Source organism: Leuresthes tenuis, unplaced genomic scaffold (assembly GCF_036924035.1).
Source record: "Leuresthes tenuis unplaced genomic scaffold, fLeuTen1.0.hap1 SCAF_20, whole genome shotgun sequence".
NCBI classification, from domain to species: Eukaryota; Metazoa; Chordata; class Actinopteri; order Atheriniformes; family Atherinopsidae; genus Leuresthes; species Leuresthes tenuis.
In genome coordinates, this window is record NW_027325374.1 from 11,470,527 (window position 1) to 11,488,617 (window position 18,091).

General features: G+C 41.4%; 2 protein-coding genes and 1 long non-coding RNA gene across 3 annotated transcripts; all 3 read right to left on the reverse strand.

Annotated features, from left to right (window-relative positions):
- Positions 1–825: 825 nt before the first annotated feature.
- On the reverse strand, positions 826–5,699 carry dbf4b (DBF4B-CDC7 kinase regulatory subunit). Its single transcript, XM_072373407.1, has 9 exons — positions 5,632–5,699; positions 5,439–5,508; positions 4,912–4,976; positions 4,681–4,717; positions 4,525–4,570; positions 3,595–3,726; positions 3,317–3,452; positions 3,110–3,234; positions 826–2,990 (listed from the first exon to the last, which is right to left on the reverse strand). The coding sequence occupies exons 6-9, from the start codon at positions 3,705–3,707 to the stop codon at positions 1,553–1,555; spliced, it is 1,812 nt and encodes a 603-aa protein (XP_072229508.1). The 5' UTR covers positions 3,708–3,726; positions 4,525–4,570; positions 4,681–4,717; positions 4,912–4,976; positions 5,439–5,508; positions 5,632–5,699; the 3' UTR covers positions 826–1,552.
- Positions 5,700–6,404: 705 nt separating this feature from the next.
- Positions 6,405–8,252, reverse strand: LOC140278414 (uncharacterized). Its single transcript, XR_011909194.1, has 3 exons — positions 8,166–8,252; positions 7,117–7,317; positions 6,405–6,792 (listed from the first exon to the last, which is right to left on the reverse strand). It is a non-coding gene; the product is annotated as an uncharacterized lncRNA (long non-coding RNA).
- A 1,367-nt stretch (positions 8,253–9,619) lies between these two features.
- On the reverse strand, positions 9,620–11,968 carry LOC140278413 (gap junction gamma-1 protein-like). The gene has a single exon (XM_072373408.1). It carries the CDS (start codon positions 11,914–11,916, stop codon positions 10,546–10,548), a length of 1,371 nt encoding a protein of 456 aa, XP_072229509.1. The 5' UTR covers positions 11,917–11,968; the 3' UTR covers positions 9,620–10,545.
- Between the last annotated feature and the right edge of the window lie 6,123 nt (positions 11,969–18,091).

The window sequence follows — 18,091 nt, forward strand, 5'->3', positions numbered from 1 at the left end:
GGGAACAGCTCACCTGTGTGTCTGCTGCTCAAGCGGCGGGGCTTCAAGAGGGAGACTGCGGGAGGAGCCGTGGGCCTGGAAACAGAAGCACGTGGGGCTTAGGGAGGGGAGCCCACCCCCCCATTCTGTGAGGTGTCCTGATGGGTCCAAAACACCTGCGAGTACCACACAAACTGCACTGCTTCATACTGAATAATCAAAGTAGTGTGAGTATTGTTATTTGCACGATAACAAACTAAAAACACACGCTCAGGTTCTACAATAGGACTTGACCCTTTTTTCTGTAAATCTAACAAAAATTCAACTCAAATTTTTCAAAACGATTTTCCATATTCCTACATTTTTTTCTTCCTCCCCTCCCACGTCCGAGCTTTTGTTTTGAGACCGGCTCGCACACTAAGGCCGTTCCAGAAATGTTTTTCCTCACATCGGCTTTCAAAGCATGTCTCTGTCCTCAAACTCCCCACATTCTTTCCCTCTGTCAAAGTTGGCAGGAGAAACCAAAGTTAAAAGGACAGGACTGCTCCTCTTCGTTGGATAAAAAGGGTTTAAACGGGGCCAACTGTTAATTCCATCAAATCAGGACAGTTATGGGTCATGAACACAGGAGTGCAGATTAGATATCAAATATTGTTTATGCCAGCAGGAGGATGAGGTGATGAGGACGCATCAACCTGCTGCTGCCCTTGCTTCATCCTTCTCATTCCTCTGGGCTCCAACCGACAAAGTCAGCACTTTTTAGGTCAATAGCAAAAAAAACAAAATAAAATAAATCACACACTGCGTGGGAAACTGTATGGCTAAAAACATTTATTAAAAACATTTCCCTTAGAGAACTAACAGGTTTTCCATAATAATATACAAATGAGCTCTGTTTGTTGACTGCATTCTTGTTTTGTTATATATATATATATTAAAGCTTTAACAATCCATGAGGCTTTTGGACAACTTTGAACAGTTTGGAAAAGTCAGCTAACTCCAGGCAAACCTATGTGGAGCGGCAGCAGACTGCAGGGAGGCACTTGCCCCTCCTTCGCATCCTTTGGCCCACCTTCAAAAGACAGGAAACGCTATTTGACATTAATCAGACGATTTGTCTCATGGCCGGTTGGTCCTTCACTCCATGAACGCCTCGCCTGTTTGACAATCGACATGGTCTCATGTGGGATCTGATCCAGGCGCAGCACTTACAGTAATTGAGTAATGACCCCTTTCAGAAAGGCCTCATTAAATTCTCAGTAGCTCTATGTGTTCCCGGACAGAGCTGCAGAACAACTGCAGTCAGCACAACATGCAGAATATTGCTTTGGGTGGGGGGTGGGGGGTGGGGGGGTGTCTGTGCGTGAAAAGGATTTGGAGATGAGAGGAAGAATGTTCAAGAACACGCTTTTAAATTTATGGGAAAAAAAAAAACAGCATCCACAAAGTAGCATTGGAAGTATTAGACTTACATTTATATTCCCTGAACACTTATTTTGATGAGCTTAAGTGCTGCCCCCCTGCAAAGTCAAAGACCTGCTTCCAGACATAAGTATGTCTAGGACAGCCACCATCAGTGCTGAACTTCAACAATCTGTACCACAGTCCTGGAAAAGGCTGAAGGGTCTGTGTCCTCTCCACACAGCGAGGCTGCTGCGGTGGACGGCTGAAGCACGGTGCGCAGATGTGACTCGTAGCTGGTGTCGTGCATCCAGGGACACGGCCTGTGGAGCAGTTCTTTGTCAAGCTCACAGTTGGGCTCAGTGGGTGTCAGAGGAGGCGCCGAGGTCAGACCCAGGCGTGACAGCAAGTCGCAGTCCCAGTCCGAGTCGGACGATGACGGAGAGAGCGTGGCCAGGTCTGGGATGAGGGCTGGCTCGATGCAGATTGAGGTGGAGAGGGAGAGCGAACGCTGGGAGTCTTGACTGGAAACTGCACAGAGAGGTTTGCTGATGTCAGGAAGAGGATCAAAGGTTGCTGCTTTTGAGGACAGCTTGCATGGTGGCTGATCAACAACTGAGTCAATCTGATCCAGTGCCCGACTGAAATTCTGTGCAGCAGGAAAACAAAATGTGGTACAAGTCTGTTTTGAAGAAGTCACAGAGTGTGAAGTGGATGATGTACAGACATTCAGTTCAGGACAAGGGTCCTTGTTAAATAATAAACAGCTGTCCACATCTTTAAGCCTCTGCTCCGACCAGCTTCCGCTCGGCCCAGATGATGCGCTCCTCCTCCTTTTACTGCGTCTGTGCTCAGGGCTTGCAGAGCGACAGCGCTTTTTGGGGTTAGGTGCTACAGTTGACTGACGAGGGAGTGAACGAGATCGCCGCAACCTCAGAGCAGCACACTTCAAGCCTCTGTTAGAACATACCAGGCCGCCAAATCCATCCAGGCTCTCCGAGTTTATTGCTCTCTCTTCCTCTGCATTGCTCCCAGCCACAGAGATAAGAAGCGGGGAATAAAAAGGAAATGCAGACACACACTCTGTAATGTTCATTTCACAAATTTGTCCTAGCAAAGTTTCATCTTCTGTGCACTTTTGAGGACTGAGGATAGGGGGCTCTGAATAAGGATCTATGACGTAGAGAGAATGCGGGACTTGTGGGCTGAGAACTGGAGGCAGGGAGTAAGGGTCAGGGTGGAGCCATGGAGCACTGGGGCAGGGGGAGAGAGCATCGGGCTGCTGTTCGAGCTCATCCTCCACTTGTGGTTCAACAGCTAATTCAGGCATGGCTGGACTTAAAGGGTGAGGCTGCACATCAGGGGGTTGGCAGTCAGCCTCAATACTGAAGGACTGAGTGTTAGAAGGTAGAGTGGCTGGATTTGGGATGGCAAAAGTTACTTCTGATGGACTAGCAGGGCCACAGGAAAAAGGACTTGGGGTAGGGCTGGAAATGTGAGTTTGAAATGGTGAACCTCGTCTCTGCAGGGCCCGGACAGCATGCTCGGTCTCCGCATCAGTAAGAAGCTCTAGTTCGCAGACTTCATTCATCGGCAGAGGAGTTGGTGGTCTGGAGAAAGGACACAGAAAACTAGCATATATAAAAATAAAAAACAGAGAGGCCTCTGTGGGCCCCTGAAAAAGCAATTTCCCAACACTGAGACAACTCTAGTAATACTCAAAGTTCACCTGTTCAGTGTTTCTTCTGATGGATTTAGGTCAAATCCTGAAAGCATTTGAGCCACAAGCTGATCCACCTCTCTGTAGTTGAAGGAATCCGCCACAAACGAGCGGTGCTGGTCAGACTGTAAGTGCTACAGAGACAACATCCAAACGTGAGAAGAAAATAAAGTAGCTACTGACTATATTAAACAAACAATTCTTAAAGAAGCCCACCTCCTCCAGATTAGTGAAGGCCTCACAACAACATTCACAATAAGACAGGTCCTTTTTGCGTGGCCGCCAAGGCGAAGGGTTATAACTGAGAGGACTCTGGGGCTTGTCCCGATTGCCGCTTTCAGCTTTCTTTTCCCTAATCACCAAAGAACAAGTTGTTTACATAACTTTTGCAGCAATAAACAAACTTTGCAGATTGCATTTTTGAATAAACACTGAATAAAGATGCAATTTTAATGATTTATATCAAACAATCACTTAAGCACGGTTAAACTTACCTCGTGTTATGGTCTCCTTGCCCTGTCCGTTTGTCAAACCGAGGAGGAGGAGGAGATTCAAAGGGGCTGAATCGACCCGAGTAGTATAGAGCAGGAAAGGTCATCGACTGCATATGCAAAGGCTTGTATTTCCTGATTACATGGCATAACAAAGGATGACAAAAATATTACATGTAAATTAAATCAAATGCATTAAAACCTAAAAAACTAAAACATTTAGTGGAACTTTGAATTCTGACAGTGGAATTTATTTATATTCTTAAAACTACCTTTTTTCAACTGGAAAAACTGCTAAGCTCTTAGAAAAAGTTTGTAAGAAATGACTCAATGGATATCAACCCCAGCTCGGCTTCCAGATGTCATGGGTACTATCACCATCCAAACATTACCCAGAGCACTTCAATTAACGTAAAAGCGAGGGCAAATAAAAGGACCCGTTAACACATGGAGGTCTCCTGCAGGAACAGGCAGTGTAGCATCCAAAGCCTCATCAAAAAGAAATAGAATCCGCTCGAGCTCTGGGCTCCTGGGGAGCAACCCCCCTGCAGTGGGGGGTGCTCTTCACAATACATGATGGGACTTCTTAACAGGTTCAATTAAGAAAATAATCTGGACTGAAATGAATACCACCAGAGCAGGCGCTCAGTGGGGCAGGAAGGCCAGAAACAAACAGTACAGATCACTACCTCCCACTATTGTCTCACTATCTTTAGACTTGACTTGCAAACAGAGGATCTACATCACCTCTCTCTGGCTTTATTCTTCACCGATTGTAATAGAAAGTTGAGGACTTAAGAAGCGAACTGAGCTCCCTGGATTTTGTAAGAGTCCTCAAAGAGTGTTGAGGGATTTCTGAGAAAGAAACACCATTTCTCTTCAAGCATGCCTGGAGAAAACAAACCAAATACACTGAATGACAGGCAGACTCACCGGCTTGAGTCTTCTATTTTAAGATAGGGGGACCTCAAAGCAGCAGCTGTGAACAGCAGAACAAAAGAACAATGAAGTTAGCCAAGACAAATACACCCAAAGACATTAAGAGTTGTGGGAAATGAAAGTACAACTGAAAAGCACCGAGAATCTAACCTTTGACGACAGGAGAACCCTGTTTGATGGAAGTCCTCTGCAAAATAAAAGATATACACAAAACCTATCAGTATTAAGTAGCAGACTTCACAATACATTTTCCTAAACGCTGGCAGGTTCATCCCACCTTAATAAGTGCCCCAAAGGAGTGTCGATTCCAATCAACACTTTTTAATGGTTTGGCTTTTTCTACTTTAAATACATTTCAAGTAAATTAGCCCAAAAACTTACCTCTGTCCTCTTGTGTTTTGCACTTAAGCTCTCTCGAGTCAACTGTTTCAGATATAAGAGGACATCTGATACCACGTTAAGGAACGGCACATGATGTTAAAATAAGCTAACACAAACTTTAAATGTTCAAAACAGACTCATTCTCAGCTCTCCTTTCCAGGTCCAAAATAATGTGAATGACAACAACTTACAACATTTCCTCTTCCTCTCAAAATATTTCTCTGGTTAGCATTTGGTACATGTGGTAAAAAAATACAAGGTCTAACATTTAATAAATCTAGATAGGGTTGCAATTTATATTTTAATAAAAAGGGAACAGTTATTGCCTTAAGAAACATAAGGTGAGCTCAATATCTAAATATATCTAAATCATGGCTCACAGCACAGAGAACAGAATGCTTCAATAGGGAGGAAACAGCAGCTCATAACAAAATAAAGCACAAACATGGTGCCATCTACTGTTAGCAAGGGCTCACTACGCGGCAATAATGTTCAATGATCACCGCTCATGTTCGACTGAAGGATACCATCTGCATACAAGATCCTCACTCCCCACGAACGAGCACTGGACAAAACACTGTTCCCCCGCAGCCGCTCCTACGAGACGGATCCACCAGAAAGGAGCAGCAAAAACAGTCAACATATCAAACCATCTCATCAACACTACAATCAAAAAAACACAAGATAAATTATAGTTTGTTTTTGGCTGCACCAACTTACATTGTTGCGAATAGCTTTTTCAAGCAGAGCCTTCCCCCGGCTGCCGCACGCCTGCAAAGACAAGAGCCGACAATATCAGAACGGATACCGTCGTTATATTCAAACTTTTGCTCCAGTTAAACCCAGAAGGAATAGACACAAGAACAGTGAAAGTAGCAGCATTTGTTTCCTCTGTTCAGGTTTTAGGACTAGACCACACAACTCATTCTCAATTTTATTCTCTCGTAAATTAAGTCACAATAATTTATTTATTCTTAAGAGGATTAAACAGCAAAAAAATAATTGATATATTAAAAAAATAAAAAACTTGCACAGCTCTCATCTACAGGAGAATCTTTCTGATTATTATTTGTTCAGATTAACAAAGAGAACATAGACGAAAAAAAGCCAAAAAGGAAGATTTGCAAGTTGAAGCGGCAAATATGACAGGGTGAAAAGGTGAGTCGATTTATTCATAAAACCATAACAAGCAACACCTGAGCTGAGATTCCAGCTAAATCCAAAGCTCAATGCTCTAAGACTCAGAGAAATTAAACTCTTCAGGTCAGGCTGACCTGCTCTGCCCTCCAGTTCGCTCTCCCACTGATGGACTGTTACATAATGGCGGAAATTTGTCTGCAGCCTTTTCCATCCCTGGTTAGAACAGACCCCAGTTATACTGCAATCCTCGTTCTTTTAACGTTGTACCATATACAGCTCTCACACGCTGCTGAAAGAGCAACGGTAGAATCAGAAATAGCCTGACTTCTAAGGAAGGGGGCATTAAAGACATCTCTGTCTGAGGCACAGAGAGGTTTCCTCTGTGGTATGCTACCACAAATTGTACAGCATTAAAGTTCAAGTAAAAAGTAATTTTTCAGTTGTTTTCTTCAACTTTTGTCTTGCAACCCTACATTTGACATCTTACAGTATTTGATCAACAAACCAAAGGGATTAAGTTATAAAAGGTTTTAAAACGTGTTAGAAACTTGCCACTGGTCTAGGAGTTCCTGGTCGTTGTTTATTGTTGCCGAGGCCGCTCTCGCATTGTTTAATTGGACGTTGTGTTTCATCACTCGTCCCCTTTGCCCCTCCTTTGGTAACCACACACTTATCCTTCAGGTCATCTTGGCTTCCAGTTACAACAAAGCTCACATCCTTGTGGAGGAAACTCTCAACCCTCTTCAAGAAGAAAAAAAATACAATCAGTTTCTGCAAAAAGACACAGTAAGACCTTTGTTTTTACATTATCTTACTCAAGATAAAGCATGAGTACGACTGAAGAAAATAGTGTTGCTTGAGATCTTATTGGTTTGGTGCATTTTGAACAGAATGACACTCACAAGGCAAGAATATTAGAAAAATAGTAAGTTTAGCTGAATTCTTGTAGATAATTCAAAGTCTTGTTACCTAAAAAAAATAATGTGTTGCATTTGTTTCAATTAGCATCTGCAAGATACTGGAGAGGGGTACATTACAGATATTGGCTCTTTCACACATGCTTACCCCCCCTAAATAAGAGATGGCCTCCAGAAGCAGGGATGTTGAGCGTTTCTTAACATTATCCAAGTAAAAAGTCTTCCCCTCGAGTTTCTTCTCCCCAGGTGAGAGTCTACCAAGAAGGCCTTGCTCCTTAGAAGACGGATGAGGCTGCATGTTCCTTTTGCAGTAAGGGGGCTCGCAGCGTTGCAGTAAAACCCCAGAAATCTACAAAACAGAAAAACAAACAAGTGTCAAATGCATTTATGAAGAAGACAAGAAGACATAACATAAGCAGGTCACTCAAGTGCAGGGTCGGTGAAAGAAATGAACACCAAAAAAGCCCAAAACACTCAAACTCAGAGAAATCCTACTTGAACTTTGATCTAATTAAACTGTGGTTAGATATAAACCAAAATGTCTTGGCCACATTTAGAAGACCAGTTTACTTTTAAGGTACAAGAGACAAAATATTGCAATATTTGCTTTGTTTACTGAAAGATACGGAAGTAGCCACATCCAAAAACTATATCCATCCAATGTAAGAAGGCTCAGGTACACAAATGAACTGTATCCACTCCTTTCAGATTTATTAATAACATTCTTTATCATTCAGTATAGATTTTCTGTGTTAGGTTTATTTCATCATTTAATTTAACATCTTCACACACCATTGCATTAGGGTGCTGATTCAAATAGCTTGGAGCCCTATAAATCGCTAATAATAACATACAGCAAAGTGCAATAATCATGTGTTTTGGCAGTTTGAAAACAACTGTTCTTTCGTAAAAAATCAAAATAAGAATTTCTACAAAAACCTTAATCAAATGATATTGCAATTCTAACAACAATGCAAGAGAAAAGTTTGATTGCGTCCGTTTATCATCGAACTACATCTGCGCAGTCAAGCCTTCCAGAGAACTAGCACACACGTTAGCTTTAGCTGACCGCAGCTAGCTTAGCTTTCATCAATCCAGACAACCCGTGAGCAACAGAGAAAGTTTTACGCTCGTCGATTTTTAAACCCAATACCACGTCATTCATTGGAGTACAAGTGAGAACGGTTGTCTACTTACGTTTAGTTGTTGTGTAGAAAACCTCTAATAAAGAAAATTATGCTTTCGGTTCGTCAAAAGCTGTTGAAAACGCAAACCGCCGCTTTTTAAAAACACTGAAGAAGACGTAAACGTGCCCTCGGCGTCACATCCGGTATATGCTTGTTTTTTTTCCCCCCAATGCAATGCAGTTGGAAATGTCAATATTATATCATTTATACATATCAATGTTTCATGTGTGCAAATAATAATGATAGGAATTATAGCTATATATATATGGTTATAAGCTTTAGAGATTCTTTTGATATATAAATACTATGTATCATAAGTAAAGCCGGATCAAAACGGATTTGTTGACTTTTCAACAATTCAGAGGGGAAAGTTTGAAATCGGAGATCGGAAAAAAAGAGCAATATCTATTAAATTTTTACTACGCATATTTTTATCTTTCTGAGCATGTGTTTTCAGTCACATTATGACAGTTACACTATAAAAGGTTCCAACAGTGTCTAAAATGCAGCACAGTTTTATCAGTCAGTGAAAGTGTTATAAAATCTTGTAGAGTCTATGTCAATGTATTCTTGGTTTATGGAAATATGTACAATATTTAGATTCAGGGCCATTAAGGAAAAAACACTCACCTGTAATTACATGTCAGTGTGTTCAGTTCACGCTTCACTTGATTGTTGTTCTCAATGATTTATCGGTACTGTTCCACAATTTCAGTTGTAAGGACGGGCAAAATTGATAAATATATTAGGCTAATTTGCATCTGAAATTCTCAGTTGCTTTAGCTATCTAATATATAACTGAGGAGATGGACCAAAACCAACACTGATAGTCTATGGACGATTTTACCACATGAAACCTCACTGAGGAGAATCATCAGGACACCACATCCTTCTGGCTGATTCAAACTAGCATGGGAAATGGGCAAAGTCATTTATAACCTAAAACCACTATTCAGGGTCTCAGGGGTCTCATTCCCAACTACATCAGACAAGAGACAGGGTCACTGACCAACTGACTGTTTCCCATCAATACGAAAATGATTATATGTCTTTCCATGAAATACAAAAACAATAAGACAAATACAAACTCTTTATTGAAAACATGCACTTTTTGTTTTAAAAAAAAAAAATCTGTCCCAAAATTAGAAGCCCTAATGGCATTACAGGTTCAATATCTGTAAATCTAAGTAGATGATTTTTACCAAGCCACAACAAATACAGGTTCGATGGGACTTTTTTTGTTTGTTTGGCATGTTACACAAACTACTGAGCTACCAGTGATGGTGGAAGAAAAGCTGCTGCATGAACATCAAAACAAAATTACATTTAAAACAATAAAAAACAATGACAACACCGTAAAGACTCACTAAGGTCTCACTAAACATTTCCATTTACCGATACACACGACAGTTTGTCAGAACATCAATGAACGAGAGCTTCTTTTTTTCTCTCCAAAAGAAATGAGTAGCTGGAACATTCCACGTTTCCTTCTCGAAAGCCACTGAAAAAATCCCATCTACATCAAAACTTACTGAAAAAAACAAAAGAAATGTGCGTCTTCAGAAAACTTAATGCAGTTCAAGACATGGAGAGCAAAAAAAAAAAATGTTGTTATAGATTGTCCTGTTTTGAGTTCACAGTGATAAGAACATTTTTGTGGTTGGAAAAAATAAACTTTTTCCAATATTGAACATAAAGTAACGAAGAGATGGTGTAAAACAGCTCTGACTGCTGATGAAAGGCACTTAACACTTCAGCACAGAAGCCTCCATTTGCTGAAACAGGAAATCAAAATTGGCACCCAACTCTTAAGGAAAAGGTTTACAGCCCAGATACAGCTTTGGAGTTTTTGCAAGCTGCTGTTTATCTCTAAGTAGCAGGGTCTATCCTTCTTTTTTTTTTTCTTCTTTTTCTATTACTGCTCAGTGCAGAATGCTTATAGTGGAACTGTGGCATATAACTGTAAAGCACACCAGATGCTTACTGTAACGAGTCCCGAAACATTATGTTTCTCCCTGAAGTGGAAAGGCTTGTTCCAGGCCAACTTTTTACTTGGAAAAAGCACATTTTCAAAACCCACAAAGACACTAATAAAGATCCAGTCTTTATATTTGTGTAAACTATCCTTCAATTTCACGTTAGAGCCAATATCTGTAAAGTTGCCGTATCAAATGTGCAATTTGTTACCTGTACAGACAGGCAGGTTTATAAAGGTGTAGGAAACTGTTAAAATGTGGGCTGGTGCGAGGTGGTTCCTAGCTTCCTTTTATTATTTTCATTGTTTGAATATTATTAGAAATAATGAAAACTGTTAGCCCTTTTTATTTTTTCCTTTACAGTATAAATACACAAATGTAAATACTGTACTTTGCATTGTTTGAAGAAGTATTTCAGATCCACTCAGAACCCTTTATGACTCCGTATTTGCTGCTACTACTGCTGCCCCTGTCTGTGTCTGCCTTGCTGGAGGCGTGTCTGGAGGTCTGCCGGTGTTTACGTTCTCGGTTGGGCTTGCTGTGGTTGTTACTGTGGCTCTGCAGCTGGCTGTAGGCCTGATTATCAGCCTTCAGCTTGTTCTGAGACTGAACCATGTCCTTATGAGCACTTCGAGGAGCATCTCCCCTCCCAGCTCTGCACAGATTCTCATCATTATTAGCGTGCTGCTGACGCTCCTCTTGGGCAATGTTCACGTGGTTCTGCCGACACGTGATCTTGGCGTTAGTGAGATCAGTGATGGGTAGAGGTTGGTTGTGGTTCCCTTTTGACACCAGAAGAGGCTTGATGGCGATGTGGTACCCTGGTGGGGCCGATGGAGCATTCCAGGTAAAAGGGTAGCTGCTGTACTCGTCTCCACTTAATCCTGCCTCGTTGAGAGCTCCGTTTACTCTTGTGAGTCCGTACTGCTCATCATCAGGAAGCTGCAGCTGGCGGGAACGCATGATCTCACAGATGGTACCAATGCCGAGGTGAAGCATCTCCCATACATCGAGCGCCAGGCAGAGCATGGAGACGGCGTACATAATGAGAAGAAAGATTGTTTTCTCAGTTGGCCGTGACACAAAGCAGTCCACTTTATGCGGGCAGGGCAGGTCTGAGCATACGTAGTTGGCAGGAACTGCAAATCCATAAAGGGCATACTGTCCACACAGGAAAGCCACCTCCAGCAAAGAGCGGACCAACAGCTGGAGGACATAAATGCGCATCAATCCATCCTCTTTAATACGATGACGCCCATCGTGGCGAACTTTGCGCTTCACTTGTTTCTCACTGCCGTCTCCCTTTGCCGCGCCACCACCATCACTCTCCACCTCTGTCACTTCATAGATCATGGGATCTTCCTCATTGTCATCCTCAGCCTCTTCAATGCCCCTGTGCTGCTTTCTGCCTGCGAGATAGGGCTTCTTGGGTTTCCTTCGTGAATAACTGCTCCCTCCCCCGCCATCTGCCCGCTCTTCTGCCCGAGCAATTTTGTTGACAGCGTAGCCCAAATACATGAGCGAGGGTGTCGCCACCAGAATAATTTGGAAGACCCAGAAGCGGACGTGGGAGAGTGGTGCGAAGGCGTCGTAGCAGACGTTCTCACAGCCGGGCTGGCCAGAGTTGCAGACAAACTTACTCTGCTCATCGTAGTAGATCGACTCACCTCCCACGGCTGTGAGGACTATGCGGAAAACTATGAGGACGGTGAGCCAGATCTTGCCCACAAATGTGGAATGGTTGTGGATTTCTTCCAGCAGCCGAGTCAGGAAGCTCCAGCTCATGGTAGTGGCAGTGAAACTACAGCCTGAGGCAGCATACACCTCCTTATACTCCCCTGTGGAGAGAGAAGAAGCAATTTACCTTTGGGACAGGACAACACAACCAACAAAAGTTAGTGATTCCCGGCCAGAATAGACTAACTGAGAACTAAGTAAAAAAAGAAAAAGAAAAGAAAAGTCTTGTGAAGAAATAAAGCTCCACGGTCTGTGTACCACAATTCGTGTGGAGAATTTAAACTGTTACAGTTGGTTTTATCAGTAACAGCTGGACCAAAGCGGGCCAAACTACAAGTACTGCTTCGTGGAGGGTTTGTCCCTCGAGGAAATTCCTCCTCATGCTTGAAAAGCTTCATAGGTCAGTGTGAGGTGACTTAACAAACAAAAGAAAACGATCGATACAAAGGCTGGGCTGAAAACAAGTAAAAACGCAGCCGATGTCCACAGAAAAAACAGTTTAAAGGTGCTTTTGTCCACCAGAAATAGCGAGACTAACAGAAGAAGTGCAAAACTTAATGCCTCTGTCCATAACCGTCACCAACACAGAGGCATAAAAACTGAGGAAGGTTTCAGACGTTTTAAGTTCAGGCTGATTCAAATTGCTGCTCCGATCTATCCAAAAAAAGTTATTTTGTGAAACAGGAATGGACATGTAAAATCCTGACATGCCCTCCAGTCTCACGAGACAAACGGCCAGATCCCTCTGCAACGAGCGCCTTCTTACAGTAGCCTAAAAATATTTTTCCCCATTTAAAGACAAGAAAAATATCAGCCCAGAACTCTACACTTTTAGAGGGACTCATGCCTTCTTACCAGAGAGAAAAAAAACGATTTATTGAGTTGAATGTCCCACATATCATCTCTCCTCCCCAAACACAAAGAATAAACGGACCGGGTTTTATTGTACAAATAAAGACGCCACACACTCTTCCACTGTAATCTGCAGGGTTTTTTTTAGCTGCTTTTGTTGGCATGGAAGGGTATAAACACACAGCCAACGAGGCACACCTTCATCCAAACAAACTGTCCCACTGATTTAAAATGTAACACAGGCCAGCACTTTCCTACAAACGATTCACAAATGGTGCATTCCTTCACAATAACAACACTTTTAAAGGTATTCTTCCTCTTCAATAGCTGTTCCCTTAATGCTCAGGTCTAAACAAACCTTTGGCATGGTACACAAAGAGAACAGTAGAACCGTAACAGTAGAACATAAAGTCATTTTCACATTATTAGCATGTCTGATCACAGATCTTCCACACAGGCAATGCTCTCCTCTGGTTTGAGTAATAACATCTTTTAAGTATGTCCAAGAAAACGACACGTGAAACACTACAATAAGTTCTCTTTTTCAGCCATTCAAGCGTTGATTCCTATTTAATTGTACTAAAATACGGCGTTGCGGCATGCATTAATAACCCGACAGAGATAGTCCTCAAAATAAGCAGCAGTACTTCACAAAATGAAAGTACGGGTGTTATTTTCAAGCCTAAAAAAGTCTGAGACCTTCCCTGACTTTTGAGATCAAACTCATCCAACTATTTAGCTCGACAGATCGTGACAGATCGCTTTATGGAAAACAGTAGGTTAACTAAAGCAAAGCCACTAATTTAATGTCCATAACAGCACCACAAGTTAATCATATTTATCTAAGACATTAAGAACTGTTCTCTCTAACACACGCAAATGCCTTACAGCCAAAGCACAAGTATTAAATGCACCAGCAGCAGATTCATGAAAAACCCTTTCTGTATAAGTTGGAACTTTTTTAGCGTGTTAAATTTGTTCTCAGATGAACTTGATGCACACGCACCACACTGTTTGACCTGAAGACAACCATCTGCTCGAGCCTAACAATGCACTCATCTCACTAAGAAAAATGATAAAGGGCTGGACTTCTGTCAGGTGTAAAAAAAGAGTGCACTTTAAGTCATTCTGGGACTTTTTGTGTACAAAATTAATCTCTTACCAAACTGTGAAATGGTCAGGATCAATCATGATTTGATCTTAGCACAAACAACTAAATTTTCACTGGATTTGTTATTTGTTTTAAAATACATCCACAGGACAAAACTGATCCGTAACTGCAAATTACGCTGCATTTTTGGCATTATTGATGCAATGCCAATGAGTGCGACTGAGAAAATAGATCCGTCTCCATCTGCAATGTATGACTGAACATGCTTCCTGACGTCTGACTCTGCCTTAATGAGAGTCATGTGCCCTTTAAAACTGCACATCTGGCCGTGTTGTGTAATGCACCATTTGGAGGGCCAGTGGCACAGCAACTGTATCACCACCCAAACACGAATCCTTCCAACGAACAAAGAAAAAAAAGGGACACACTTCATCGGCAAAGCCAAACCTGCTGCCGCGTGGGGCAAAGCACGTTCATTTGTGTGCCATCAAGTCATATATATTTGGCTCTAACAAGCCTCTTACTCCAACATGACAGTAACAGCTGCCATGTGACAGCTCATGTTAGCGTAACATCAGTAAAAGATACTGGAAGTGGATGGACGCAGTTGAAAACATCGCTTTTCTCAACCCACGTCTCTTGGTAAACAGTAAAAGAGAAAGAACAAAAGAACTTACTGGGCGCCGACTGACACAAATTGTGCGTTTCTTTCATTAGACCCCGAACAACCTTTAAAAGGACATTATTCTATAGTGCTGGGTTATCAGCGATTAACATGGACTGCATAAGGAGGTAAGAGGGGAGGAGAGACGCCTGACTCCAACAGCATGTAACTCGTGTTCATCTTTAAGCTTCAAACTGTTTCTTCACTTCCTTTTTCTTTCTTTTTACTTTTTGTCTTTATTTTAGATTTCCTTTCATTTTAGTGCCACAGCCAACAACTTCCCCAGGCAATAAAAGTGTGTGGTTAAGATTCAGAAAACATTACGATCAGGCATTAAAATATATAGTAAATTGCATTTATCACGCGCCTGTAATGTTACCAGCTCAGCATTTAAAACCAGTGTGATGGACTCCTGGTCAAGTGTTAGTATGTAACAAGCTGGGAATACGAACAGGTTGATCGGGTAAGCTGGAAACAGTGCATTTCTAACATGATATAACATACACTTTATGTTGCTTTTATACGTGAAACCTGGTGCTGCGATAAAGGACCCTTACTGGCTTCTTACTTCCACTTATGTGGTAAAGCACAATGTTTGGCTCAAGCGACGTGAGAAAAAATACCTCATAATGGACTGAAAATAATGTAGTAGTAAAGTTTGGACAGCCCTGGTATTTAAGCATATCCGAAAAGCAAATCACATGCTAAATTAAGATCATCTAAGACATAACCTTGTCCATTCACCCACTCCTACTTGCGTGTGCTAATTAGTAAATGTGAGCACATGCAGCTCAGACTTGTGCTGTGCTTAAAGTGATACTTAAATGTTATTAGGTGCAAATTTTTAAAGAAAAGTCACCAGGGTGCTCATTCGCACATGACGCTGGCACGTTCAGATGAACAGAAAGGAGTGCTCGTCTGTAAGAGGCTTAATATGGCTACATTGGAAGCCTGAGGGTGGTACGGCACACTGTCTCCAGATGTCTATTCTCCGACCAGCAGCCTCCTGTTTCTTAGAGAGCCAGTAAAAGAAAAAAACAGCTTCCCAGGTTTGTACAAGCCTATCTAAGAGGGCTTCAAGCTGTGAACATGAAGGTCTTTGGTTTCCTTCACAGCCATAAATGTGATGCTCCACCCAAAATGCCATCTTTGAATATGAAACACTCACCAGCTATTTACTCAAAAAGGCAACCGTTAAACCTTTGCAGTTTGCTGACTCTGCTTTTTCAAGCACTTGGGTGTTTTGGGTTTTTTTATTTGTATTTTTTTTAACCTTAATTAGATACTCACTACTCTGTAGAAAGCTGATGTTTGAAAAAAAAGGGTGGAAATAAAGGAGGGGATGACTTGCAACACAGATCCCTGTTTGGACTCCAACCAGGCATGCTGGAACCATAAGGTCAGCGTCTGACATACAGCTAACACTTGCCACGACGTTTTCCTGCTGCTTCTATGATGTGTGGGAGCCAAAAACTCTGAGAAACTCTACTGCAGGTGGGAGCGGCCTATTGAACTTTCCAAAGCCCAAATACTTCCTGGATTAAGACGCCAAATACAGATATGCAGATGAGTTTGAAGACGAGGCGTCAAGATTTCGGCTGAAGTGTACTCTCTCTCCAGTACACTTCAACTTTCCAAAAGTCTGTCAATTGATTTGTTGTTGTTTCTTTTTCATTTATCATCTATAACAACAACAAATCCACGACAATAACCTATTATGCAGCAATACAATTCAGAAAGCCCTTTGGAAAATAATAAAGTAGCATTAAATCAATTTAACTGAATTGAATGAAAGAATAATGTCCCCTGGAACAGCTACAGAAAAGAAATTCATGTGTAGTTACTTACCTAAACTTTAAATTCAACATTTCTTGACACAAATCCCAGAGGATATTTTGGACTAACAATGTGGGCCATCCAAAGATGTTAAAACACAAACAATGGGACATGGAACAAAATTGGATCTAGACACCACCCTCTAGCAATGAGAGTTAGGTTGTTAGGCAGCATAGGATCTAACAAATAGAAGAAAGGAAAAAGATTCCACATATTTCTAGACAATGAACTTGCTTGTTACCTCTGTGTGATACTTCGATTCCTTCCTTTCCTCCTCAATATTGTGGCCGGAATCCAGGGAGACTTCAAACTCCATCTGCCTGCAAACATACAAGTTGGACTCTTTGGTATTTTAGGTTGATATCAGTTTTGTTGTGATTTTAACACACACACATCAGTGTAGCTCGTAGCTCTGAAAAAGTTCATAATTGCTGTTTTTCCTCTGATTTATCAAATAATTGTTCACTAATAACTGCTTGGACATAATTTGTGATATAATATAGGGCGTATTATCAAAGATATAAGTGGGAAATTCAGTTTGACTGTCATTTTTTAACAGTTTTATCACGCTTATCTCATATATACATTTTTTCAAAATGTAATTATTATAAAAAATATTGCTGTTTACATTTTCATAGCCGTTTGTTCTAAAAGAAAGAACAAGAAAAACGCCCCAATATGATTCTTAATATCAAAGAGACTCACAAATATCAATAGAACAACAGACCTGACAATATTTGGTCAACTGCCCAGTCACAAACTCATGAAATGATGCAGAAAGTCTGATAAAAATCTTTTTGAAAAACACCGCGAATGTGATGGGTCACAAAATATGATGTTACACCGATGAACTGTGGAGTTTGTTCCAGTCCATCACAACTTTATTCACCATGGAAAAAAAAAAATCACACCAACAACGCTGTTACAAGAGCGAACTGCACAAGATGGCAGCAGCAGCTGACCTAATCATGAATAAAAACTACATCTCTGTGGTCAGAAGCACCATATTTGGATAAATCTAAAAAAGCGCAGCTGCAGCCCAGGTTGCTAGCAGTATGCTAACAAATGAAAGTCGTTCAAAAACATTTAAGAGGGTTGTTTTTTTTTTGTTTTTTTTTGTTTTAACCTTGAGGAAAAATACAATGGATTTATTTCTTAACAGTTTGCCAACAACTATGAACGGAATTTATCATAACTGAAAATAAAGTAAAGCAGCTGTCTAACCTGCTAGCAAACGTTACTGAAATTGTCAGATCAGCTAATCTTGCTAATGCCAAAACTCACACAAATAGTTGGGAAAGACAGAAAGATACATCTCAATGTTAATCATCTGCCTTACCATTGCGTTGCAGTCTTTTGGCAACATTTCGGCCAATTATTTTCTCCATGGATTTCTCGGCTTAATGCTCAGGACAACCCTCTGTTTTCTCACCTTTTCGGAGCACATTGCTGGGTCGTTATCAACCGGCAAAATGAGTTCCCTCTGCCGTGAAGAGGGATAGAAATCTTCACCTCTGAAACACAGCAACATTAACCGTCTTCTCCCGCACTCATCAAACAAATACATAAAGAAGCGTCCTACTCATTTAAAGAAAAAGAAAGAAAAAGAAAAAAAAACAGCACGCTTTTCTTATTTTCTTACCCGCCGACTTGACTGAAGAAGAGCGCCTGAATGCTGAAGAAGACAAACTGTTTGAACTCCGTCTGAGAGAAGCAAGGAGGGAGGGGTTTATGTGTGTCCAAGTGAGTGCGTGAGAGAG